We start from the raw sequence: 23,666 nt of genomic DNA, 5'->3' as shown, positions 1-23,666 counted from the left end.
ACAAACTGGGAACGTTGCGTTGTTTTTTTAGCATAATCTGAGGGAAAGAAGCACAATTTATGATTCCAGTGTTGTTCAGATATTACTGCTGATTTGAAAAATGTTCTTTGATAGTAGTCTTCACCAACCGTTTTGGGAATTTTGGTCTTTCCCCATTCAAGTAGATAGGAGCTGCACTGTCATGACTGGAAATAGCTCCGTGAGATGGCCACCAGTGGACGGACTTGCTGGAAAGACTTTAATGGTCTCAACACTGTCTTTGGAGGAGCGGTGTTTTGGAAAGAGGGGGCGTGTCTAATTTAACGTCTCAGTCTCGTTTCAGAATGGCTAAAATCGCATCGTAATAACGCAACATTGGCCGCCCAGTAATTTCTTCCATAGACTTTTAATAAAATCCTTCATAAAAGGGTTGTGCACCATGAACCAAACCAACCAGCTCTGAGGTGAATCACATCATCACAAACTTTGTTTTGAGGCGAAAAAGAATGTGAAAATCGGACAAAGATACAAGACTGTGTACTTACCGTCTGTCATGAGGGCACAAACTGCAATCCCATAAAGCATTGCAAATGATGTCATTGAATAGAAAACGATGGGAATATATAAAATTATTGATTTAAGGTTGTTGATCATAATTATATAAACTATATATTTTACGTTTATTGCAAAATATCCTGACGTGTACAAATATATAAGTAGTTTAAGGGTAAAGGAAGACTGACTTGATTACGTCATTTACATTGTGTCACGGGAGTGGGCGGTCGCTCTAAGGCACGTTTCGCGGGTTTCATTGAACGCGGTTCTCTGATTGGTGGATCTTTCTCTGCTGTACCATGGGTAATGTAGTTGTTTACCATGAAAAACACGATTTTTAAACAATGAAGTTGACGGATGGCTTCAACGGTGAACAACCTCGTAGCTCGCGGTAGGGCTGTCTTTAAAGATTTATAAGTTATAGTTGAAAATCAACTCGTCTATGGGATCAATGAATGGGAATTTTACTTCTGAAACCAGACAGTTGCACTCTATAGCAATAAAATACATAACCAGATTGATAAAATGTATCAAAATAATTCAACACGTTATTACATGAATTATCATGTTAATTTTATTTCTCGACAATAGAAAATCAAGATAAATTACAAAAACCACCACCAAGAAAAATAACCACCAAAAGCCCACCAGAAGTTTTAGATTCTTTATTTTAATATTTTAATGCCTACTTAATATTCAAGAATTAAGAGGAAAAAAATGAATGTCACAAAGTAGCTCAGAAAATAAAGATTCTCTTGCTTCGTTATATTTTACACATAATTTTGAAAATGAAAAAAATAATTCAACAAACTGTGTACAGTACCGTACGAAACAAAGGTAGATGAAGACACCAATGTGGAAATTAAAGAACGAAGCTAAAGACTTATCGTACCCTCGCTCAACTCTATATGCGGAAAAATATAACTATATACATATAGCATCCTCCTGAGATTTTAAGAGTTTACCACGTCAATACATACAGGCAACACCAGAACACAGAGCGGTTTCATACAGAACTACCAAGAACCTGGTTTTGGTCTAATTTGTAAGTGGTTTTAAATTAATTGTATCCTCTTTGTTTTGTGATTAGAAGTCATTAAAAGTGCGTTTGGAACCCTGATAGAGAGTTTGGTAGCTATACTTAACATATAGTAGTATATTTACATATAGCTCACACAAATCAGTTGATGTATAGACGTATACCCTATTTTCCATCTAAATTCTGATAATCTTGCTACATAATAGTGATAAACTGTCTTAAGTCAATGATAAGGAATTTTAATATGAACATGTCACAGCATTGATAGCTTTGAGGAATCATTGATCACTTGGCATTCCATTTTATATTGCTTTGATATTGTATTTTCAAGCAGAAACCCAACATGCATGCACACATACACACACAAACACTCACAGAAAGACTTGACTACAAAAGTTTGTGCAGGTTGAATCGATCACAACAGGTGATTTGTACCAAATAAGCAAGCTAGACCCTGCCACCAAACACATGTCTCTTTCCTGTACGTGCTTCAAAATCGTCTCATATTGATGAGTTTTCCAACAGCTACACCGGATCAGAATATCTGATTGTTTCACGGGTCTATTTTGCCCATCTGTCGCTCTGACGTTTACGCTTCTGTCTCTAACTTTTCATCCTAGTGTCCGTTGGCGTCCGGCGTGGAGGACGACGCAGGTGTGGGCGGTGTGGACGCTCGTGAGGTGCTGGAGGTTTTCTCCAGGATGGGGCTTGGGATGAGGCCGCTCTCAGGGGCTTTGGCCAGCATCCGTGTGCTCAGAGCAGACATGGGTTTGGGCTGAGCCTGGAGACCCGGGCTGCAGATGAGATGGTGTCGCTCCCAGTCTTTATGTTGACAGAAGGAGCCGCAGTAACGTGCCGCATTGCATCCGCTGCAGGTCTCGCTGGCTTTACGGCCGCAGTTCCAACAACACTTATGAGAGAAAGAGAAATATCGTAAGCTGTTGTTTAGTAAAACATTCCAACCAAAGTGAACACTCGCCAAGAACCAAATAGGAGTAAATTCGCTTTGGCAAGTAAATCAGATTTACAGGCAATGGGTCTGATTTCTCTGGTTTTAATTGTCAGAAATGCAACAATGCATGTTCGCAATTAAAAAAAAAAAAAAAGGATTCGACTAGTTTTTACATCACAATGTTGATTTTTGATTTAAATCAAAATGTAAAAGTCTAATCCTTGTTTTTTTATCGCAAAGTTGTTGTTTAAATCCCAATGTAAATAGTCTAATCCTTAATTTTTTTTGGTCGCTATATTGATTTTTTTAAAATCAGAATGTAAAATAGTCATCCTTGATTTTTATTTTCTCAGCTGTAACTCCAAAACCACACAGTAGTTTTAAAACTTGGATTAAAATGTAAAATAAAACTTTATTTCTAAAATGATAACTAGACTGCACTTTCTGAATTGAACCAGCAATAAGGTGAAGGCATTGTTTGAAGCCTTTATTTCACTTAATAAACAAAAAATGAATAGTAAATAGTAACTCCCCCCCAGTAAACAGTCTATATTGTGCAGTATTCGGTAAGTAGTAAGCTGGTATTTCATTCAGTACATAGCTTTTATGTTGCATTATATGTACCATTCCACATACTACGGTATTTAAAAAAACAACAACTAGTAAGCAGTATAAAGTGTACATTGCGCAGTTAGTAAGCTGGTTTTCCGTTGTTCAAAATGGCTTTACCACACTTACCTCACTCGAATCTTCTTGTTCGTTGATGACCTGTATGGCGTCTTCAGTGGCTTTTCTTTTGGCCTCAGCGAGAGTTTTCTCCATCTTCGCTCTCTCAGCTGTGATCATCTCGAACGCTTTCTGCTCAGCCTCAGCCACGGCCTTCTGTACCTCATCCATCGCCTGCCGCTTGACCTCGTTCACCGCCTCCTCTGTAGAGGTCACATGGTCGTTTGGTTATGTTTATAATATTGTGGTTCAGTACTAATATTTTGAGTAATCTACACTTAACATGTTTTTATATGTTTTAAAGAATGACATAAAGGTTAGAAAAGGACCGAATCCTTTTAACTCTCCTATTCTGGTCAATATTAATGTTCACGGTCATTTTTGACCGGAAGCACAAAAAAGGGGCCTTTTCTTTTTTTTAAGTAATGAAAACATTTCTTCCCTGAAGTAAAAATAATAAAATCATGCACTTCTTTTGGGATTTTATGTTATACATTTCTCGATTTCACCATTCATTTGCATATGCAAATAAGCATTTTTTTTTTTTTACTTTACCACAGTAAAAAGCTAATTTAAACAAGATAAATGTGTCATGAATTAGGGGCAGATTGCTGCCAACTGGTGAAAAAAAATCATGTTATGACAATAATAGCCAGTAGATGGCGACAGCGTTCTATGCAACAACTACTGTATAGTAATTAAAAATTTGATCACAAATTATGCATTTGGATATATATTTAGGGGCCGTTTACACAACAACGTTTTCAACTAAAAACGGAAAACTTTTTATGTGTTTTGGCTGTTCGTTTACACGACAACAGCATTTTGGGGCCTGAAAAAGTGCACGTTTTTGAAAACGATGCTGTTATCGTCTCTGTGTAAACATACAAAAATGCGAATTTGTGAAAACGATGACGTCATGCGCACGCGTATTACATCTTCAGTCTATAGGCATGCGCGCGAGTACTTCAAAACAATGGCGGACTACAGGACTGTGTTTGTGCTGCTCAAGATTTTGAGTTTATTGACGATTCTCCAGCAAAGTAATTGTAGTAATAAAGCAACCTCATCATCCGTCCAGACAAAACTGCTCGATGCTTTCGCCATCTTCATTGTTTGTATTAACCGCTCTGTGGAAGAATGCTTATGTGCGCAGGCGCATAGTGTTTCTTTACAAAGTGACATCGCCAACTACTGGCCTGGCATGCATAATACAGCCGTTTTTATTCGTTTTCGCGGATCCGTGTGAACGGGGATCGTTTTGACAACGTTGTCGTCTGTACGCGAAACTTTTCAAAAACACAAAGGAAAAACTTTTCCGTTTTTAGTACATTGTTGTCGTGTAAACATACCCTTAGACATGATCAAATAATTATTTTTCCCAAAAACAGTTTTTTTTTTTTTACACGGACGTTGTACATTTTTAATTTATTTTTTTTGTGTTCAGACGGCAAGTAGAGGAAAAGTCACCATGTCTTGTACCGCTCAGATGAAAGAAACCATTTTATTACAGTACATCAGGAAAAATTTGGTCAAAAACGACGAACAGTGTAGGAAGATTAAACAAATGATAACTATAGGAATGTATCACCAAAGAGTTTTAACTTGTTTATTGTGTCTGTAGTGAAGTGTACTTGTGAATCACTATTTAACAAAGAGCTTGTTTCAATTCTGCAAGTGTGATTAATGAGAAACATGACTGTAAAATTAATGAACAGGTGTTCTGGGAGAAAACAGGTTTCCCAGGGTGCATCTGGGTTGCCACCCTTACCGGCTTTCCTCCAGATCTCATCAGGCACGTAGCCAGAGCCGGCACGCATTGGGAGCTCCCTCTGTGAGTCTGTGAAGGAAAACCAACACATATATGATGCAACTATATCACGCAAACATTTCAAAATGATGTATAGATGTATAGATATGAAGCATGTAAGGAATGGATGATTTTATGAAGTTTAAGACTCAGTGTTGGGCAGTGTTTAGTTACAGATGGTGGTGAGGAACGCGAGCCAGAGAAAACATGCTCTCTTTCTGTTGCAGTCTGGAGCAAATACACCAACACCTGCTCTATCAGCAGGCACTCAAACACAAAAATACACACATATATGCTCATATAAAGGCACATATACTCCACTTGTTTTATACATCTTGTACTGTAACTAGACAGTAGTGTATAAATTAACTGTTTTATTAAAGTTCGATATTCGCTCCTTGGAATTGAATTTCAAGGGCATTTTTTTTTACCCTTTCTTGAATTTATTTTTCTTAAAAATCCACAGACTTAAGTGTTAATAACTCAAACTACAGAGTACAAATTTTAATTCTGTTTCCTTTGTCAAAGGGAACATATGGGGGCATTTAAATAGTTGTTTAATAAAAGATGAATAGCAAATCTGACTTGCGACTTAACGTTACGGTTAAGTAAGCTTAACTTAAATAGTTATGTTCATTCTATATGATAACCAAGTTAAGTGAACTTAGTAACACAAGTTTTGGAGACACCATAACTCAATTCAATTGAGGTAACAAGTTTACTTAATCAATTAGGTAAACTTATTAGGGTTTTCAGTGTATAAAAAACACAGGAAAGAGCAATAAAAGAGAAAACAAAAGAAATTCTCATATTAAACACTTATTACTCTACCTGTAAAACATGCAAATCACCATTAGTGCTGTCAATTTAACGCGTTAATTCAGTGTGATTAGTTTTATACAAAATTAATGCAATTAATCCTGTCTCAGAACATAAAAATGAAGATTCCTTCCATATAAGCTATTCAAGTTTGAAGTACCATGTGTTTTCTTCAGGGGGCAGTAAGTGAAACTCCAGCTGTATAGACAACGTGCAGCTTATACAGAGAACAAACCAACCCTTCAGCAGACAACACAACACGAGGACACGTTCTTGTATTCAAACACAGCTTGACGGAGTGCAAATATGAATTTAGGGATCTTAAGACATGTTTTTCTAAGTATTAAACTACATTTAACTTGACACAGAGACTTAAAAATAGAATGTTTATGACGCGACACAACCAAAGTGAGACGCACCAAAAGTGTCCGTCTGACGCAGGTGTACATTGACGCGTCCTTAAACAAGACCTCAATAAATCTCGTACTGATTGATGAATTCAGTTGCAGAATGGATTGCTGTGAACTGTAGGTCAATGATTGGCTTATGTTCAATAATATGCAAATAAACAATACATGGATTCTAAAGCCACTTTTTGTATTGTCTTATCAATGCTTAACTCCTCTGCCACAATAATATAATGCATTTTAATTATCTGAATATTATTTTTATAATATATATATATATATATATATATAATTGTGATTAATTAATCGGCACACCATGTAAATAATTTAATAAAAAAATTTTATCGATTGTCAGCCCTACATTAAATATATTACGCACAACATTAACATAACACTACAACACTCTGCTAAAATACATTTGAAATAATTCGACAAAGGGTTCCCAGCCTTTTTGACTAATGAATTTCCATGACCTTTCCAGGTGCTTGTGATAACTGGATACAGATTTTTAAAGATCCAGTTTGTGAACCGTTTTGACTAAATCATTGCAAACAACTGACTCAAAAGAAGGATTCACTGACAAATCGAACATCATTACAGCTTGCAAGCAAGTTTTACTCAACAAAATGAGCAATATTTCACTTATTAACAGAATTGCTATGCATTCCTCATCCCTTACATGTATCTTTATGAAATATTTTAGCTGACTGCATGATGCTTTTAGGTATCAATAAGAGTTTTGTATGCTTAGGTCCATTTAATACATATTTATTAAAGAGGTATGTTTAAATCCCTTTGAAAGATTTTCCTGAAAAGTCAGTGCAAAAAATGCACAACAAAAGCAAGCAGATACCGTCTGGGTCTGCTCATTATATATCTTAGAAGATTGAAAAGGTGAAAAATGCATATTCACTATAGAAATGTCCATGACCCTAACCGTAACCCTAACTAACCCTAACCCTTAATTTCAATGACTTTTCCAGGCCTGAAAAACAGAATTATTAAATTCCTGATATTTCCAGGTTTTCCAAGACTGTGGGATCCCTGTAGACAGTCTCTTTGTAAGATAATACACCACAAATTTTTTTTATTTTATCCCCTTTTCTCCCCAATTTGGAATGCCCAATTCCCACTACATAGTAGGTCCTCGTGGTGGCGCGGTTACACACCTCAATCCAGGTGGCGGAGAACACCTCCTCAGTTGCCTCCGCTTCTGAGACTGTCAATCCGCACATCTTATCACGTGGCTCGCTGTGCATAACACCGCAGAGACTCACAGCATGTGGAGGCTCATGCTACTCTCCACGATCCACGCACAACTCACCACACACCCCATTGAGAGCGAGAACCACTAATCGCAACCACGAGGTTACCCCATGTGGCTCTACCCTCCCTAGCAACTGGGCCAATTTGGTTGCTTAGGAGACCTGGCTGGAGTCACTCAGCACAACCTGGATTCAAACTCATGACTCCAGGGGTGATAGTCAGCGTCAATACTCGCTGAGCTACCCAGGCCCCCACCACAGAAGTTTTTGATGTAATCACTATTTTGAAGTTTTAGAGTTGTTGGGAATGATTTAAGAGCTGATTTTTGTTTTTGTCCCCCCCATCAAAATTACTTCATATTAGTTCCACATGCAACATCGCTCAAAACGAGTCAATACTGAATGAATCTGACAACTGCAGTGTCTGCAGAGGCACTAAAGCCATTACTAACTAGATAGACGTAAAACTGAATATTATTCAATTAATAAAATGTTACATAACAGATAAAACAAGTGGTATTTACTATTCCTCTGTTTAATTTCTGACCACTGATTTTAATACTGTAGTAACCATGATAGTTTTATTCTCTGAGAAGTCTACATCACAACACATTCCCTTCATTTACAAATCCAAATCAAAGCTGAATCAACTGAACGACTCACCTGAGTTGACTCCCTCTGCAGACAGAGGGCTGTGTGTTTTGGTGAAGGGTACGTTCCCTGTAGCGACTCCGTTCTTGCGTCCGTCGTCGTGTTGGTTTGAGCGCCGCAGCCAGTAATTAAGCTCCTCGCGATCAGACTCCTGACAGCGTCGCAGAACGCTAACAGAGCGCCGTGTCTTCTCCACCATATCCACGATGCAATTTAACACCTACAATCGGAGAACAATCACAGAACATTAGCATGCTCGTTCATAACAATATCACCAACAAAAGATGTTTTTGAGACAAAGTTTTAAATTAATTTGTAAATGCAAATTTAGATAGGGGTCGAAGCAACTCGATTAGCTCGGACACAAGTCAATGCTTTGGTCTGTGTCGACTACAGATGTTCTGGACGCCTAGTCGGAAAATAATAATAATAATAATAGTCGTTCAACCACTAATTTAAAGTGAATTGAAGGAACAGTTCACCCAAAAATTATAATTGTGTAATTTACTCGCCCTGTATGACTTCGTGGGACACAAGAGGAGAAATTTAGAAGTAGCGGTGGGTATTTTGACTCATCTCAGTGACTCGAGTCTTTCCTCACTAATGCAATTATATTTTTATGCCAGTAAGTGGCAACAAGTGAGTGTTTCATCTGTGTTAAGATGAGTGAGTAATTGAATCACTCTTTCAACTGATTCAACTGATTCATTACACACAGAGTTGTTCACTACAGGAACAGTAGAAGTTAACGACATTGATTCGTTCATAACATCTCACATGATCAAGGTGTCGCCATTCTTCAGCCCATTCTCTCTCGGTCAGTCTGTGATCTACAGGTTCCTCACGGTAGCTCCCGTTACTGCCTGATAAACACAACAACAACAACAACAAAAAGCACAGGTCTGAAATGAAATACTGCTATGTTTGAAAATAATGGTAAAATGCAGAAGTTTTTTCAGGTGATTTAGTGTCTGTTGGGGATGTTTGAAGTACCTGGCAGTCGCGGTCTGTCCTTCAGTTCTCTCAGTTCTAGTACGCGGTGCGGTTCTCTGTACAGGTGAGGGGTGGTGATGTCATCCAGGGCGTAGTGTTGGAGAGGGGGCGGGGTCGGGTGAATCTGGACGGGGAGCTGGAGCGGGTGGGCGGGGCTGTGTCTGGGGGCGGGGCTAATGGTGCAGATTCGTTTGGCTGGAGGTTCCAGGGGCACAGGGGGGCGCTCGTGAAAACCATTTTCTTTACCTCTGATGGGAGAAAATAAAATAAATAAATAAAATGTATAATTAAATTTGTACTATGGTGTTACCATGGTTACTGATTGGTCAATCATACCATCCAACAGTTTTATATAAAGTGTTTTTTCAGCATTCACTTCTCGTATCACTGCGACCTCTACAAGTAAGCTAGTATAACAATTTCATCTCAAATCGATGTTTCATGTCCATTTTAATTATCTATTTAGCAAGAAGTCTTGTAATAAGCTGGATAACGAGCAATCAGACGGTCATTTTTACAATATAAACACAAACAGAACTCGCAGCGGAACTTGGTAGTTTTGATTGTTCTTCCTAAAACAATTCAACCTTAGTTTCATCAGTCCACAAAACATTTTCCCAGTAGTGTTGTGGAGTGTCAAGGTGGTCTTTGGCAAACTTCAGGTGCACAGCAATGATTTTGTTGGAGAGCAGCAGCTTCCTCCGTGGTGTCCTGCCATGGTCACCATACTGGTTCAATGTTTTCCATATTGTAGTAGACTTATAAACAGAGATGTTAACCAGTTCCTATAATTCCTTCAAGTCTTTATCTGTCACTCTAGGGTTCTTGTTTACCTCTTTTAGCATTCTGCGGTGCCCTTTGAGTCATCTTGGCAGGGCGGCCACTTCTAGTGAGAGTACCCACAGTAATAAATCATCTCCATTTACAGACAGTTTGTCTAACTGTGGACAGATGAATATCTAAACTCTTCAAGATAACTTTGTAACCCTTTCCAACTGTATGCATAGCAACCATTTTTGATCGTAGGTCTTCTGAGATTTCTTTTTTTGCGAGGCATTGTCCACATCAGCAGATGCTTCTCGTTAATAGAAAACTCAAAATGTTTGAGTGCTTTTTATAAGTCAAAGTGGATTTTACCCACACCTCCAGTCTTGTTTCATTAATTGGATGCCGGGTTGGCCAACTCCTGACTCTAAATAGCTTTTTTTGTCGTCTTTAGCCTAGGGATACTTTTTTCCCAGCACTGTGAATGGTTAATGGGATGTGTTCAATAAAGACATGAAAGATTATAAATTGTTTGTGTGTTGTTAGCTTAAGCACATTATGTTTGTATATACTTGTGACTTTAATGAAGATGATAATTCCAAAGGGTTCACATACTTTTTCTTGACACTGTATATTAAAGTACTGTACCATCTGATAGCTGTGTAAAAAACCTTGTTGTTTTAACTTTAAAAAGTAAGTGTTCGTGCTGCCTTATAATTTTTAGTTGTCAATTTAAGAGGGAAAGTTGTTTAAATAGAGCATAAAGTTGACTTAATCAAAATAACTTAATGTCTTTAAGTAAACTTGACTTTCTTATTCTATTCTATTTATTATTCTAATTCAAAGTGAATATAGAAGTTCAATTACTTAAATGATCATTTAATATGATTGATAATAACCATAGAAGTAGTTAGAGCTACTCTATTGTCAGAGTTAAAATAAACAGCCAATTAATGGTAACAAAGAATTTCTGACCAATCAAACGGTCAGCTGATGATCAGACACCAACATCTGATCCCTCTATCACATTCAGACTTGTCAATGAGACACTTTACATTATGGAGACAATCAAACACATCACTGAGTAAAAAGATGTGCTTTGGATTATTACTACATGACAAATAATTGAAAAAGCCCACAAATGCAATAACCAACAGCATAAATAAAAGCAGCAAGCTGTAAAAAAATGTAAAGTAGGACAGTAACACAGCAATTTGCATAATTTATTCATGCCGCAGTGCATGCAGGGAATCCAAAAATGTGAGTTCTCTTCACTTATATTTTTGATTTCAGCTGAATAGTTTTTCTAAGTTTAAAAAACAAATCACAAGTTCAGCCAACAATATTGTGTATAATTGAGTTATCTCAACAAGATCAATCCAGGGCAGTTATTGTAACTCTACATTTTAAATTATGATAACTAAAAGGCAAAATAATATTTGATAGTATACTAGTACTTCATTGTTGTGATATGTGTATAGTGTGTGTTTACCTGTTGGGGCTGTGTCGTTTGGTGCTGTCACTGGGCTCCAGCAGAAGTTCAGTGGAGTCGGCAGGTGATGGTACGGTGGTGCTGAGCAGCAGATGTTCATGTTGGGACAGATACTGTGCTGGAGTCTGTTTAGCGGCTCGAGCGCAATGCAGCAGCTCCCTCTGCAGTAAGGGCAGGTTAGCCTGCAGGACAACATATGAGAAACATGATGGAAAACTACAATAAACAAAGATATGTTAGGATTATCACTTAGAAAAATTACAATGGCATTACAGCGGGGGTTGATGGTTTTTTTTGGACACCTTAAACGTTGTAATTTCATTTTAATTTCATGTTTTTTGGGCGTGTACCAAAACATTACAAACTTAAATTGATTTGTAAAGTCACACATCATTCCAGCCCAAGTAAGAACAATACTTGTTGGACTTTTACCACTTTATAAGCACATTTTAGTTAACAAAATGAGTATAAATCATTTCAGGCTATTATTCAGATTTTTTAAGAATGTTTTTAATGGGGGCCAAAGTTGCTCCAGGGGCCCGTCTCTCCAATCAGCTTACAGTAATTCTGCTAAATGGCACATTGTTAGTAATCAAAGCCACTTGAGAAGGATTTGCTTAAGTGTCTTAAAGTCAACTAATCACAGACCTGCACATTTTTAGCATTTTTAACTGATAACAGCAAAGATTAGGGCAAGATGGATTCGTTCCTCGACAGACCGAGCGGAGCCACGGCTCACATGAAAACTCAAAGCAGATTGAGCCCGAGGCATCTGGTCAGCATAGCACAACGTTCTGTTCGCTATTACAGCCCACACCGCGCTCATCACCAACATCTCCGTCAAAACAGCCCGTAAATCTTTCATATGAAAACACTTCAGTTACAAAGAGGAAAGGAAACAGTCCTGAAGAATGAATCATTCAAATGAATCAAAATGGACCCAGCAGTGCAACTCCTCAAAGATATTTAGCAGGTGAATTTGATAACTAATGTGAACATTAAGATATATAGTACATCTGACACGCTGTGCTCTGTCAAACCCTTTGGCAAATGCAAGGGGGAAAACTTGGAAATCTCAAGACAATACAGAAAACCGTTTGAATTTTGACATTAATGCAAAATGCAACCCTGTCAAACTCTAAACTAAAACTCCCTCAGTACTGCACGTTTATTTTAGCATTGGGAAGAATATTATATATATATATATATATGCGTTAACGCATGCGATTAATTTTAAAAGTTTAACGCCTTAATTTTACATAAATTGCAATTAAAGCATTTACCGTTAAAACAGCATAACACTTGTGTGAAGGGCAGAACCTTTGTTATGTGTCCGCCCGGAGTCACACACACGACACCGCACCAGAGCCCTTCTATCAAAATAAGCCTACAAGCTTAGCATAAAACAGCTTAACACGCTAGCTGACTGTTACGCTTAGGTTATAATAAACGTATCTCTGACAGCGCTTCCCTGTCAGTGATAAAATGATGGAGAAAAGAGCTCTTAACACTATTTGATGTACAAAACAAACCCAGATGGGACTTCTGATAGAAATAAAGTATTTTTCAGCCTTTGTAAGGCATATTTTAATTACCACAGAAGCACACCAAATCTTAACTATCACCAAAACTCTGAATGAGACGTGTTTGTTTGCAAGCACTTTTCATGGTGAGTTCAAAGTGGCGCTCAACGCTGGCGTTGCCGCTTTGACGTGAATCATAAATGCAGCTTCACGATTGCTGTAACAAGGCGGATAACCACAGTCTACTGGCAGATTAATATTGTGGAGGATGAGAGTTTAAGGGATTTAATGCCCATTGCAATGAATATGCAACCTATGTGGGGACTAGTTCTTTCAATTAGTCAAACTCCCACTTAGACTTCAGGGAAATGTTTAATGTTACTTGAATTGGTGCTATATCAGTGCATTGTCTTTATATTGTGGAAGGCTTTGTTTGGAAAATGTTAATAAAGCATTATATTGCTACATATTGTTTTCTTTTCTTTTCTGAGATGGAAATAAAATGCATTTTGACAAGAAAAGAAGTATAGTGTCAAATTTCAGCAATGTAAAAATCTGCGATTAACTACCAAAAATTGAGCAATTAATCACGTTTAAAAATTTTAATCGACTGACAGCACTAATATATATATATATATATACATACACACACACATATACATACACACACACACACACACACACACACACACAGATATATATATATATATATATATTATTATTATTATTATTATTATTATGTATTTATTTAAATAAAATATAAAATCTATGTTAACTATTTAGTATATAATATATAGTAAAAAGGTTTTACTAGATAAACTTTCATTTAAACTTTAATGATCTGGTTAAATAAAAACGATCCACCGATTTGTTCGAGTCATCACTAAAGTGTTCCCAGAAGTGTTCGGTTTTGTAAATGAATAAATATATACATATATAAATATATTTAATGCATTTATTTATTTATATAAAATAAAAATATGCCAACTATATAGTTTACAGTATAATATATAGTGAATAAATAGATTTTACTAGAATCATTTTCCTATGGGAGAAAAAAATTTCATTTGCATTGCATTTTTACATTCATTTCTAATTTTCAAAATAATATTTTTTTTTCTGAAATATTGCATTTTGATTCCAATGTCACCCTCTTCCCATCATCTTACAAACGAGTGATTCACTAATGCTTTGTTAATCAGTTCTGAGGTGGGGAAGAAAGACTTGCCTCAGAAACATTAGAGACCATATTAAATATCAGTCTTCTATGGAAAACAAAACAGCTCTAAAATTCTTCAAAATGTCTTATTTGATGTTCCAAAATGAACACAGGTTTATATCAGAGTGAGTGAATGACAGAATTTTCAGTTCAGGGTGAACTATTCCTTTAATGGACATTTACCTTCAAGAACGGTATGACGAAGGGTCTCAAAGGGAAGTTTGTTGCCTCTTGCAGTCTGGAATGAAACTCTTCAATAGTAACGGTCGAATTCTGTGTGAGAAAGAGATAGCGAATTAATCACCTCAAACGACACATCTGTGCTTGCATGTAACACACCTGTAATGGTTTGACAGACGTACCACCAAAGCGAGCACGAGGTTCCGGACGCTCTCTCCGATCTCAGGTGAGATGTCGTTGCCGAACTGCTGTAGCGTGGTGAGAAAGCGCTTGAGTTTGCTCAGCTGTCGAGCGCCGCAGGTCGCAGGAAGCTGCTGATTGGCCAGCGAGGAGGAAGATGACGACGAAGGCCCATTGCTGTAGCGTTGAGGTGGCGAGGGAACGGCGTTGAGGGTGGGCGGGGAATGATTCATCCCATTGATTACTGGAGACAGAGAGAATGAGGTTACAACCAAGAGGTCAAGGTTAAACTGGTTAGTATAGGTCAGTTAGCCCCAAAATACACCATCCGACTAAAAGTATCTTTTTTATTGACGGTTATTCAAAAGTATAAAATGTTTTAAAGCAACATGTATATGGCTCATTGACAAATAAGGTTGTCTCAGATGATAAAATAAGAAATCTTTTAAATATCTAGTTTAAACACACGTTTAATGCGAGTAGAAATGTTGTCATTCATTTTAGACTTTAAAAAATAAACAATGAAAAAAAATCAGTAGTAAGGTCAAGTAGTGTAACCAAGTAAAATGTTTTAAAATACTTTCATTGCACCTTGAATACATGAGTGTTTACACAACTTAATAATTTATTAATTAAAAAGTTCTTAAACATATTTTTCAAGGTAAAAAAAAAAAAAATTTATATCACAAATGTCAAAAAGTTATTTTTTAGGGTTACTCCATTTGACCTGAACAAAATGTGCATTTTTATAAAAATGTCTAAATATCTGATATATATAAAAAAAAAAAAAAAAAAAAAAAAATATCTGATATTATAAAAGGGGAAATGTAATAATTAATTAATGTTTTTTTACAAATATTTTTCAAGGTAAAAAATATCAAAAAGTTTTTTTTTAGGGTTACTCCATTTTACCTGAACAAAATGTGCCTTTTTATAACAATGTCAAAATATCTGATATTTGAAAAATAAATAAAAAAAATTAAAAAAATGGGGGGAAAAAATAGGAAAAACAGAAATCAATAGTAAGGTCAAGTAGTGTAACCAAGTAAAATGTATTAAAAAGCTTTCATTGCACCTTGAATACATGAGTGTTTATACAACTTAATAATAATAAAAAAAGTTGAATCTTTTTCAAGGACAAACATTTTTAAACATTTTGGGTCACAAATATCAAAATGTTATTTTTTAGGGTTACTCCATTTGACCTGAACAAAATGTGCATTTTCATAAAAATACCTAAATATCTCATAAAAATACAAAATTAAAATATCTGATATTATAAAAGGGAAAATGTAATAATTAATAAAAAAAAAAGTTTACACATATTTTTCAAGGTAAAAAAAATATTAAAAATGAGCCTTTTCATAAAAATGTAAAAATATCTGAGATATATATATATATATACACACACACACACACACACACATAAATAAATAAAAATATCAGATATTAAAACAGGGAAACAAACAAACAAAAACAACAACAACAAAAAAAAAAAACAATAGCAACATCAAGCAGTGTAACCATTAAGTAAAATTTATTTAAATACTTTAATTGCACCTTGAATACATGAGTGTTTACACAACTTAATTAAAAACGTTTTTAAACATATTTTTCAAGGTAAAAATTATTACAAATTTTTGGGTCACAAATATCAAGTTTTTTTTTTAGGGTTACTCCATTTGACCTGAACAAAATGTGCCTTTTTATAAAAATGTCAAAATATCTGATATTTAATTTCTCTTTTCTTTTTTTTTTTTTAAAGCTGAAGAAATTGTTTTGAATAAAATAAATAAATAAATAAATAATAGCACGGTCAAGTAGTGTAACCATTAAAATATAATAACAACAACAATAACAACAGGGGGAAAAAAAAAAATGGGAAAAACAAAAAAGCAATAGTAAGGTCAAGTAGTGTAACCATCAAGTAAAATGTTTTAAAATACTTTTATTTCACTTGAATACATGAGTGTTTACACAACTTACTTAATTTAAAAAAAGATTTAAAAATGTTGGGTCACAAATATCAAGAATTTTTCTAAGCGTTACTCCATTTGACCTGAACAAAATGTGCCTTTTTATAAAAATGTCAAAATATCTGATATTTATTTTTTTTTTTTAAAAGCTGAAGAAAAAAATGGAATAAAATAAATAAATAAATAATAGCGAGGTCAAGTAGTGTAACCATTAAAAATATAATAATAATAATAATAATAATAATAATAATAATAGGGGGGAAAAAAATGGGAAAAACAAAAAAAAAAAAAAACAATAGTACGGTCAAGTAGTGTAACCATCAATTAAACTGTTTTAAAATACTTTTATTTCACCTTGAATACATGAGTGTTAACACAACTTAATAATTAATTAATTAAAAAGTGTTTTTTTTTTTTAGGGTTAAAGTATTACAAAATATTGGGTCACAAATATCAAAAAGTTATTTTTAGGGTTACCCCATTTGACCTGAACAAAATGTGCCTTTTCATAACAAATGTCAAAATATCTGAAATAATCGAATAAAAATAAATACATAAATAAATAAAAACTTTACACAGAGTCATAAGGGTCTAAAGGGGCCCTCTCCATTTTATTTTATTTTATTTTAGTCACATGACAACAGAATAGTTACCTGGATGAGTTTGGTATGGTGGACAAAAGTTTTTCAAATATTAATAATATATAAAATTCACTGCTTATATAAGATTATTCCAAACTATGTATGCAATCATTATTATTAGTTCAGCTTTTAATGAGAACTTCGATCTTTAACTGTTTGCGGACGGTTACACCACATGACATTTTTTACTTTAAGACCCCCCCCCAAAAATGTCCAAATGACTTTGAAAACATTTGTATCATATTAGAGGTGTATCAAAGTAATTGTTGTGTGTGAACTGCCTTTTTAAATGTAACGGATCTGGACAAAAAAGTGAGCGCCACATCAGTTGACCTATATACCCAATATTTCATTCTATTATTGCATCAGGTTTGCATTTAGGGTTTAGCAAATATCACACCTGAATAAAAACCACTGTGTCCATCCAAACTAATATAGTGAAAGCAACATATGTGAGACAGAGAGAGAGAGAGAGAGAGAGAGAGACACTCACATGCTGTGGTGGAGAACGCCGCAGGTCGTGGTCCGCTGGGGTTGACTGAGGGTAGAGGAGGCATCGCGGAGATGTTTGGTCTGGAATTAATCTTTCCATCCACTGGGGAACCGGGCATGGCAGGAACCTTCTTCTCTCCACTGACTGAAAATGAGAACCAGAGAGAATGAGCTTCAGACTGACACATCACTGATTCTCAGTAATCATGAACAATTTTGTTTATTTAGTGATTTCCATTAAAATCTAATCAACTGTGCTGCACTCATGACATGAGAATCTCTGATCTCATCTAGTCTGAGATAAACTCGCCACAAGAAGAATTAGAGAATTACTCGGTAAGCTATATTGCAGTTATAATGTCAATTTTGCTTACATACAGTATGAAAGAAATTCTCATTCAGCTAATGTGGTTATAAATTATACAGGAAACCCTCTAACTTGGTACATTACGAAAATATCAATTGCTATTTATTTATCAGATATCAACTCTGTCTCTGACTTCAAAGTCAACTTTAAAGTAAAAGACCAATCTTGGGATTGCGATTAATCACAAAACCGATATTTTTACACATTGAAAACTTACAACAAAATTGCGACCTGCAGTAATACATTTGTTGTGCATTTTCAGCCACTTTTCTCTGAATGCTGATTTAAAAAATGAACTCTGAAAATTCAGACATTTGAGTAGAAATTGACAAGTGACAAGTAAAATGGATCAGAACAAAAGGCACGTTTACAACAAACATCTTTATTATTTTTTCCCCACAAGAACTGCCAATATGACCGAATGAAATGTGGATGCCTCAAGCACACAAATGTAGCCATTGTGTCTCTAACAAAACAATTAACAGGCCTATGCATTGAAATGCAAGTGTGCATTGATTTGCAACTGAAGTTTAAAAGGAAGCTAGACAAATCCAATTGAGCCGAAACACCAAAACCGGCATAAATTTTCAGGCTATCCACTCCAGAGCGAGCCGTAATCTTAACTCTCACCAAGCGAAAACACAATTAAATCGTACACACCCTTGCTAAACCCATCATCTCCTTTCTGGTGGACACCAGATGTTTAAGAACCATGGAGTCCCGACAGCTGACGTGCAAATGAAGCAGGTTTTGTCCTGTGGAAGAATGGGTCATCATTGAGAGCGCTTAAGAATGGCGAATCGGGCCATTTCACGCTCGTTAACTAGCCTTCACAAAAGCCGTCAAGGGCTAAACGCATACTTTCTGCCTGTGAATGGACCACCAGGCCCAAAAGTCGTAGTTCAGAGGCGCTTTTGTTCTAAAAGAACCGTGAGAGAAGCTACCGGCCTCATTTTGAGTATATCAGACCAGAGAAAACGCTTTTACAAAAGGCGGCTAATAGACCCACACAGATCGAGTTGTCAAAGGTCATGAAACGCTTCTTAGCAGACGACTTTTCATGGACGGACGGCTTTTCCTGGTGAAAAGCATGTTTTGTTTAATGTTTATTCATGGGAAACTAAAGCAGTGAATGTGTTTCTCCATGAAAGATTACTCCGTATAGTTTTTAAACGAGGCTCTTCTCTTAACAATGAAAAGTAAGGCATGCTTTAATGGGATTGTTAAAGCGCTCCATACGAACATTCGCATTGAACGACTACATCATATAGCAGAAGAGTTGAGTGTGAATGTCACTCAATTTATTAAACAGGGGAAAAAAAACAAACCTGAAATTATATTTTGCATAAAGAAAATGCAGCCTATTTTTTTAGGAAAATATTTGTCAGTACTGACATTTTTCTGGTGACAATTATAAGCATATTATTCTGAAATAAATCTTATTTTTATTACCATAATGTGGGGTAATTAATGTAATACAGTAATGAAAAATATCCTGCCTGGACACCATTATTTATTTTAAATAAAAACAAATATTACGATTATGTAAGCTTACAATTGTACGTTACAAATATAGTTTACAATTATTTTTTTTTAATGCAAAATATAATTTCTTGTTTTGCCGTTTTGGGATGAATTATGACCTGTATATATTCTTGACAGTGTTCGTAAACAAAAGAGACTGATTTTATTGTGAGACACAAACAAAGGGCAGAATAAAACCATTTTAACCCAGTGAACGTAACGGCCACAGTCACAGGTGCAACACACTTTTGCAGACGTGTACACACAAATCTTGTGGTTTTGGAGCACACCTGAGCCCCGCTCTGAAGCATTAAGCTGGCCCTCTTAATGCCTGACTGAAAAAAACGTTTTTCTCTCATGTACACCTGTTTCCTTCCAGGAGGCAGGAAGTACAAACATGGGAAGGACAGAGAGAATAAGAGGGAATCCTGGGGAAACAGGAAATCGAGCCATTTGGTTTCATGCCACACCACAGGATGTACACAAACCCTCCCGTATTCACCTTCTGTTACGAAAGATTATTCTGATTGTACCTGTGGAGAACAACAGCGTAACCAACAGATTCAACCTGTAGAGCCGAGATTAACTTTTCACCATTTCAGTAATAAGACCAGAACTAAACTTTGTATGGATGAATATAAACACACTATAGTTTTGTTCTAAAATCTGATTGGATGAGCCATATTGAAAGTCATAAAATATTATTCTCACATTTGTAACCACACATCAATATATTGATTTATATCCGCATCATGCCAAAGACACCCCCTAACTGTGGTAAATAATGTAAAAAAATGTAACGCACAATATCTTTGGTCTGATTGGCCAATAAAACAAAAGACAGTCAGTGGATAAATACAATTTCTGCTTTCAAATTTTAAGTGAAGTTTAAGTTAATATTGTGTAAAATAAGTGTTCGTAACATTTGAGCCATTCTGTGTATCATTAAATATTATATCATATATAATACTGTTATTTATAATTTACATCATAATATTAATTATATTACATTATTTATCAATATTTATAGTTAAAAGTTGTGTCTATATATTATTTATATAATTGTGGAAAAGCTGTCATTATATATATAAATGTGTGTGTGTGTGTGTGTGTGTTTGTTTGTTAGTGTGTATAGTGTATTAAAATCATTATCATTGAAAAGTCATCTGTGTGTGTGTATGTATATATATATATATATATATATATATATATATATATATATATATATACACACACACACACACACACACATACACACACACATTTATAAATGTTATCATATATTGTGTATCATTAAATTATCATATGTTGTGTTATTTATCATTTATATAATATTAATATATCATTTTCATTGAAAAATGTCTATATATACTATAATTTATATAATATATAGTGTATCATTATTATATTTTCATATAATAATATATATATATATATATATATATATATATATATGTTTTATCATTTATTTAATATTATATCATTAATATTAATAATGTAATCTATACGTACACATATTTATAGTATATATTGTGTATCATTAAATATATTATATATATATATACACACACACACAGCTTTGGAAAAAATTAAGAGACCACTGCAAAATTCTCAGTTTCTCTGGATTTACTATTTATAAGTATGTTTTTGAGTAAAATGAATATTTTTGTTTTATTCTATAAAGTACTGACAACATTTCTCCCAAATTCCCAATAAAAATATTGTCATTTAGAGCATTTATTTGCAGGAAATGTCAACTGGTCAAAATAACAAAAAACACGCAGTGTTTCCAGACCTCGAATAATGCAAAGAAAACAAGTTCATATTCATTTATAAACAACACAATACTAATGTTTTAACTTAGGAAGAGTTCAGAAATCAATATTTGGTGGAATAACCCTGATTTTCAACCCTTCCCATTATAAATTGACCCTAAAAGTGGAACTTTGAGCAATCTTGAGCATTACATTAGGACTTAAGTTCTAAATCTATGGAACAAGAATGTGCAAACTGTTTATATAAGGTACATGTACCTTGTAATATGTACCTTGAAATGAGCTCTAGAGATCAGTTTTTGTTCCAATGAGCTAGAACCATCCTGAGCTGAGATATTGAGGTTTCCGTAAACAGCTGTATAACCCAAATTTGTCGTGTGCCATGACACAAAGATGGCCATTGTTGTTAAACCAAGTAAAATAAAAATAAAAAACTGGTGGTTGTGCAATACCAATACATAAAGGTGTGTGTGTGTATATATATATATATATATATACACACACACACACACACACACACACACACACACACACACACACACACGCACACTAATGGTCAAAAGTTTTGAAACACTTGACTGAAATGTTTCTCATGATCTTAAAAATCTTTTGATCTGAAGGCGTATGCTTAAATGTTTGAAATTAGTTTTGTAGACAAAAATATAATTGTGCCAACATATTAATTTATTTTATTATAAAACTTAAATTAAATACAAATATGGATGACTTGGACCAAATAATAAAGAAAAGCAGCCAATAAGTGCCCAACATAGATGGGAACTCCTTCAATACTGTTTAAAAATCATCCCAGGGTGATACCTCAAGAAGTTGGTTGAGAAAATGTCAAGAGTACATGTCTGCAAATTCTAGGCAAAGGGTGACTACTTTGAAGATGATCAAATATAACACAGATTTTGTTTAGTCACAACATAATTCCCATAGTTCCATTTATGTTATTCCATAGTTTTGATGACTTTACTATTATTCTAAAATGTGAAAAAAATTATAATAAAGAATGAGTAAGTGTTTCAAAACTTTTGAACGCTTTCACCTGTCCAGTCCTGTCATTGTTTTTCCCCATGAATTGTTTGTAATTTCAGGCAGGTGTAGGGTCTCTGTTATCAGTCAGTGAATCTGGCCGAAATCCACAAGGCAGTAAACATTCTTGCCTGCACCCGAGACTACACATTTGGGAGACAAGCACACTACATTAAACACACTTCCATCTCTACACAAACACACAGCTGGGGATCGGGTCGGTTTGTTAGCACAGCTCGAAACTATCTTTACAGATCAATATTGATTCGCCAACAGCAAATGTGTGGCTTCCCCTGACCACCACCTGTTACAATTCCGTCTGAGAGATTTAACATATTGTATGCATTCAGTGTTGTGAAATGAAACAACAGCTATTATATAGCACTTTCAATACATGCTGGTCATAATGACACATCTTATGTACTCTTAATAACACTCAACCAACTGTATCCTCATATATTAAGGCCCAATCGTTCCTGCTAGTAATCAAATTTCACATCAACATGGGACGTTTAGTTAAAAGTTGTCCTCCACTAAAACTGTAACGGCAGAAGGCATACCAGCAATTAAACTGAATCTGAAATGTTGTTACATTTCAATTTGAAAAAATAAACTTTATACAGTACGAAATGAGATGAGAAAGAACCAGTGAAGAATTTCAGAGAATATTTTAAAACATTTGATAAAAAACACAAAAAAAACAATACAACACATCTGATTTGGTTCTGAATGCAAATGCTGACTCTAAGAATATAACTAAACCCATGCGAATATGTTTTACTCCCCCCAAACCGTACAAAGCATTGATTTAAAAGCCTGAACTGTCTTTGTTTAAAATTATATATGAATTTCCATTAAAAGTGCTACAGTGCAGCCAGACTAAGTGTTTAGAAATCATTTAAAGACTGCATGACAAAAGCTTTGAAAGCTGTGTAGCGCCTCTGGCCAAAGAACGGCATAACAAACCCACATTGGGGATGTAAAGATGAATGCAAAAGGGTTAAGCTATCAGATCATTGTGTGTGTGTGTGTGTGTGTGTGTGTGTTTCTATTTCCCAACCCCCTCGTCTCCATGTTTCTCCTTCTGTTCTAACACCATATGGAGCTGATGGGGGTGCAAACGGACATCTGGGGTCTCCAACAGTCACCTGTGTCCAAATCCCACAACAGAGTGAGAGAGAGGCTCATAGGAAAGAAAAATCACTAATGAGATCTCATTAATATCTCAGTGGTTTCTCACAGACTGCAATGAGACTCAATGGAGCACAAATTGAGACTTTTGCTTAAGTCTCCTGATG

General features: G+C 35.2%; 1 protein-coding gene across 2 annotated transcripts in view; it reads right to left on the bottom strand.

Annotated features, from left to right (window-relative positions):
• Nucleotides 1-1,184: 1,184 nt before the first annotated feature.
• LOC127446010 (protein CBFA2T2-like) overlaps nucleotides 1,185-23,666 on the bottom strand; it is a 58,827-nt gene continuing 36,345 nt past the window's right edge. For both annotated transcript variants that reach the window (XM_051706602.1, XM_051706603.1), the window contains 10 exons: nucleotides 17,666-17,809; nucleotides 14,558-14,799; nucleotides 14,379-14,468; nucleotides 11,454-11,635; nucleotides 9,197-9,444; nucleotides 8,981-9,066; nucleotides 8,216-8,423; nucleotides 5,023-5,091; nucleotides 3,264-3,454; nucleotides 1,185-2,483 (listed from right to left, as the gene is read on the bottom strand). In XM_051706602.1, coding sequence (XP_051562562.1) covers nucleotides 2,190-2,483; nucleotides 3,264-3,454; nucleotides 5,023-5,091; nucleotides 8,216-8,423; nucleotides 8,981-9,066; nucleotides 9,197-9,444; nucleotides 11,454-11,635; nucleotides 14,379-14,468; nucleotides 14,558-14,799; nucleotides 17,666-17,809 — 1,754 coding nt within the window. In that variant the 3' untranslated portion in view covers nucleotides 1,185-2,189. The remainder of the gene's footprint in view (nucleotides 2,484-3,263; nucleotides 3,455-5,022; nucleotides 5,092-8,215; nucleotides 8,424-8,980; nucleotides 9,067-9,196; nucleotides 9,445-11,453; nucleotides 11,636-14,378; nucleotides 14,469-14,557; nucleotides 14,800-17,665; nucleotides 17,810-23,666) is intronic.

This window comes from Myxocyprinus asiaticus, chromosome 9, assembly GCF_019703515.2.
Source record: "Myxocyprinus asiaticus isolate MX2 ecotype Aquarium Trade chromosome 9, UBuf_Myxa_2, whole genome shotgun sequence".
Taxonomy (NCBI): Eukaryota; Metazoa; Chordata; class Actinopteri; order Cypriniformes; family Catostomidae; genus Myxocyprinus; species Myxocyprinus asiaticus.
This window is presented reverse-complemented; position numbering and strand designations above follow the sequence as displayed.